At 33.2% G+C, this 4,827-nt stretch overlaps 1 protein-coding gene across 1 annotated transcript; it reads right to left on the reverse strand.

Annotated features, from left to right (window-relative positions):
- Positions 1–2,594: 2,594 nt before the first annotated feature.
- Positions 2,595–4,221, reverse strand: LOC132058309 (uncharacterized). Its single transcript, XM_059450856.1, has 2 exons — positions 3,414–4,221; positions 2,595–3,297 (listed from the first exon to the last, which is right to left on the reverse strand). Exon 1 carries the CDS (start codon positions 4,086–4,088, stop codon positions 3,600–3,602), a length of 489 nt encoding a protein of 162 aa, XP_059306839.1. The 5' UTR covers positions 4,089–4,221; the 3' UTR covers positions 2,595–3,297; positions 3,414–3,599.
- Between the last annotated feature and the right edge of the window lie 606 nt (positions 4,222–4,827).

The following is a 4,827-nucleotide window of genomic DNA, read 5'->3' on the forward strand; positions in this document are numbered from 1 at the left end:
TAGTAATTCAAGCTCCTATCAATGGAGTTATCAAAATCACCTAGGGTAATCGACGAATGTTGTTTGGAACCTGCCTACCCCAACTTAATTCTAGACTAACAATTTTAGTCAAGTATTGGAAGTTTATGGTGTCCTGACAGTCAAATCAATGATCTTAAGGTGGAATTGGACTCTATGATTGTGGTCGATCAACATGATCAATGGACTCCATAAACCTCCTTGTTGTAGCTAAGTACATAGCTAAACATTGTATTAATGAAGTTTTAAGCTAAATTTGATTTTTTCTTTATACGGCCAATAAAATGACCCGTAAAAGGCTAAAACAAGTACTGGAATCCTAGAGATATCAAAGACACGAGGATTCCATTAATGCAATACTTAGAATTATATTTGAGACGTGTTTCTCAAAAGGTAGATAGGAGGGTGGAACTATAAAAAGAGTACCTAAAGATCTCCTTGACGCATTTTATTCATATTCATTCTAAATTATCAGTAGTCTTAATTACCTTAGATGAGTTCTAAAAAGACAAATTGGAAGGAATGGGGAAATTTGGAATGAAGAATATAATTACCCCCATGCACTGTCTATTTGATAGTCTTTACCCCCCACCCGATCTCATCCTAAGAGAGTGATATACATCTGCTTGCCACGTGGATTTGTTTTGTCCACATGACATTTTTTAAAAATAATTTTTTTTTACTTTGTAAAATTCATTAATTTTTAGATTTCATTTCGGATGAAATTAGTAAAAATATTTTTCTAGAACTCCACTTTTTAGGCAAAAAATATTTATCTGGCTCAAAATAGTGAAATTTATTTAATTGTTTCTTTATACAAATTTTGCCGAAAAAGAAGAAATACACTGTTGAAACAAATAGTCATTACATCGAAATAAGATATAATATGAATTATACTGCTGGAACTTCATTATTCTGGAAAAACTTTTTATTTCAATAAACGTAAAGAAGCTCTAACCAAGTTTTTTTAAAAAATTATATATATATATATATATATATATATATTGGCCTGAAAAAGAAAAAAATAACAATCTAAAAAATAGTAATTTTTATGTTATACAATTGCAACTCCATTATTTTGGTTAAATCTTTTTTATTTGACTAAAAATAATGGAACCCTAAATTTTTTTCAACTGATTTTGGCTTGATAAGAAAATACATAAATAAAATAAATAGTCATTGCATCTAAAGAAGAATAAACAATTAGTACTTCATTATCTATGACAACTATAATTTTATTTGGTTAATTTGATGGAATACAAGCCAACTTTTTCCCTTTTTCTTTCTTTCAAATTGACCTGGGAAAAAAATAAAAGAAATACAACAACAACAACAACAACACACCCAGTGTATTTTCACAAGTGGGGTCTAGGGAGTGTAGAGTGTACGCAGACCTTATCCCTACCTCGTGGAGATAGGGAGGTTGTTTCCGGTTGTTGAAATAAATTGTTGGAACAAGTTGTCATTGCATTTTAAAGAACAAATTTTAGAAGTGCAAAGTTGGAGTAAGATTTGCATTATGTATATTAAGCTGAAGCAAGAAAAAATACACAATTGAAATAAATAAATCATTATATATGATTATGTGGCAATTTAACGGTTGAAAAATAGCCTACTTAGGAGCTGATTTTTCATTGTTTGTCATCCCCATACACCTAAAAGAGAGGGTAGCCATTCTCTTTGCCACATCCACATCTAGGGGGATAAAGACTATTAAATGGCCAAGTTTAGAAGAGTAATTAAGATTGTTGATAGTTTAGGGAAGATCTGAATAAAACATGCCAAATTGTAGGAGTTTTTAGATATTCTACCAACTATAAAAGTCATGTCCTTTGTTGCAAGATGAAATTAGGAGTAAAAAAAGAAAAATGATAGTCGAGATATTTATAAATAATTAATGATATAAGAAAAATTATACTGTCAATATAGTTTAACAGATTATAACAATCTACTTATTTTGTCTTTAGAATTAATACTAATTCATAAGAACATACAATTGTTTTTTAAGTATGAGAATTCTTTACACACTGTTAATGCATGTATAAAAGATAAAAATCATTCATAAAACCTCGATTTGTCTACCTTGAAATAATGATTTTGATCATGATATCTATGTAAATTTCCCCTATTTACCTCTAATTTTAAATATTTGTTTAGTTGAAGTAGTATATATAATAATATTCTTTGTGCAAGCGTAATCAAGAAAGCACTTGACGATCAAACAACATGGGTACCAAAGGCGTTATAATTTTCAAAACAAAAGAAGTAAAAACTAAAAAAATACAAAATTATATAGTTCTTAAGTCGAAAAAAGAAGAAGAGAGGATTTGTCTAGGCTCACCCAAGTCATTTAATGCCCGAGATTTGTCTTTTACGTAAAATTTTCACTTTTACGTAAAATTTTCACTTAGTGTAACTAAGTACGGAGTATTATGTATTCTACCCTAATGTATCACTTAATTCGGACAATTCACTTAGGATTATATAATTTGATGCATAGATCAATACAATTTTTTTCAGTTTAGATAGATATTTTATTAGAAGAAAAATGAACAACTTACAACTAGGACCAGATTATTGCCACATTGGAGAATAGCATAACTGAAAATGGTCCACATCTTGCTAGCTAGCTAGCAAGAGAAACCATTTTCTACGATGTACATCGTTAAACTGATGAAAACTACACAACTGTCGCAAGCAGTAAAGCTAAAATAGAAGCAACACCAGAAAAACAAAAGCAAATAGTTTGATAAAATTGGTGGAGGGAAAAAAAAATGATATATGAATATCCTCAGTTCCCTCTGTCCCTTTTATCCCATTATGGAGCTGGCACATTTGTTACAAGTAATTCCTTTGAGTTCTTCAAAGTTCCTGATAATATCTTCACTCGCTAATTTGTTAGGAATCAAAACAACTATATCCTCTTCGTCACCTCTTCTCTCCGCCAACACCATTTCGTTTTTATTTGCGGATGCACTCTTGATTTCAAGTGTAGGAGTAGGTAAGCTAATTGGAGAGACATTTGAACATCGTCGAGAGCGATTAGAGGAGGATGAATTTAAATTTAATGCTCTAGGCACAATATTTATGCCTTTTGGAAGCTTAGATTTGGCACCGCGGGTCCAGCGCCCAGAGAGATAACTATGATCGGTAGTGGGCGGCGGAGAATGGTTGTGTTCACCAGAATAGGCCACGATGAAAAGTTTTTCAGCCTTTGGGCTTCTCTCAATGTGCTTCTTTGCTCTGCAGCTTTTTGAGGTACTACACCTATAATAGTTCCTGTCGTGTCACATAGAATAGGCATCACAACTTTTTTTTAGGTCACCAAAATTGAAAAATGAATGGAATTTACTATGATATGAAAACAAATGGTGGAACTGGTGAGGAGAACGAACCTCGGGAATGGAGAAGTTCTTATTGTCTTTTGACCGTACTTACGCCATGCCCATGTATCATCCACAAGTTCTTCTTGTCTCAATTCATAGATTACTATCTTTTCCGACTGATTTTTCCTGTGATGCCAAGGTGACTCATTTGATCTTAAAATTTATTTCACATAAAATGATGAGAAGGAGGGAATACTACCTTCTACGAGTCTGGATCAGAGCATTTCTACTGGGCACAGTAAAAGTAGGATGAACTTTAGCATGCATCACGACTTGTTGCTGTGGATTAATCAATTGATATGGGGTTGCTGCTGGCACACACGGTATCGTTGCTACTGGCACACGCAATGCTAGTGGTGGTGAAGGAGGGGGAAGACGAATTATTGGTTTGCTAAACTGAGCTGGCTGAATAGGATTGGGAGTTGTGGGGTTGATGATTGAAGAAGATTGATCATCTGGTTTTTGCTCGTGAGCAGTTGGCAAATCCCTAGAAATAAATTCAGCTAATCCTTTGAAAGGTATGCCATCACGGTCATCATCTAAAAGATTGTCAAAAAAATTCCAATCAACATCATTTTCAAAAGTCTGAGACTTTATGCCTAAACTAGGAACTACAACGTTGTTAAGTCTATTAATGTTGCAGTTTCTTACAACTGCACCTAGATCCCCACTGTTATCACCCATTTTAGCTCTATATAAAAATATATCTAGTTAGCTATAGAAAGAAAATGGGATATGGTAGGGGCAAAAACCTTAAGAAATTCAAAAATGTGCTTAGAGAAAAAACAAATTATGTGTTGTGAGAGAAGGGAGAAGGGGGCCCAAAGAGGGTGCTTACTAGGCTTTGAGGGGTAGGAAATTAGAGACCAAATAAGCTGGGATGAAGAAAACTAAACAGGTGTTGCTTATTATATAGAGGAACTCAAAGGCGTACCCACCCACTCCCGCACATTCGCATTCACTTAGCATTTAATGCACATTCAATGATTTTTTCCTCTTTATAGGCTGAGTTGTATTAACATCTTTAAGTAGAGATAAAAAGAACACTCTAATAGTGAAACAGACCCCTAAGAAAAGAAAATTTGCAATTCCAATTTTTCTTTTGATGTCTTTTAACTTTGCAAGAACGTCAAAAGTGAGACCAATAGTGACAATGAAGAGCACACTACAACAAATGTGATATATAGCTACGAAATTACTAGCTACGACATGAAATTCGTCACCAATTATTCATTTTCCATGACGAAAATTATATTTCGTCTTTAAATACATGAGGCACATACTTTTAATGACGAAACACAAAGAGTCGTAGCAAAGTTTTGTCCACTAAAATTTACCACCAAAAAATGAGTTGGCGCCATTTATTGGGTACTATTAGCCACGAATTTAAAATTATCGTTGACACACTATTTTGTCATTAATG

Source organism: Lycium ferocissimum, chromosome 5 (genome assembly GCF_029784015.1).
Source record: "Lycium ferocissimum isolate CSIRO_LF1 chromosome 5, AGI_CSIRO_Lferr_CH_V1, whole genome shotgun sequence".
NCBI lineage: Eukaryota > Viridiplantae > Streptophyta > Magnoliopsida > Solanales > Solanaceae > Lycium > Lycium ferocissimum.

Coding starts and splice junctions, on each gene's coding strand:
- LOC132058309 (XM_059450856.1), bottom strand. CDS start 4,088: ATGGGTGATAACAGTGGGGATCTAGGTGCAGTTGTAAGAAACTGCAAC.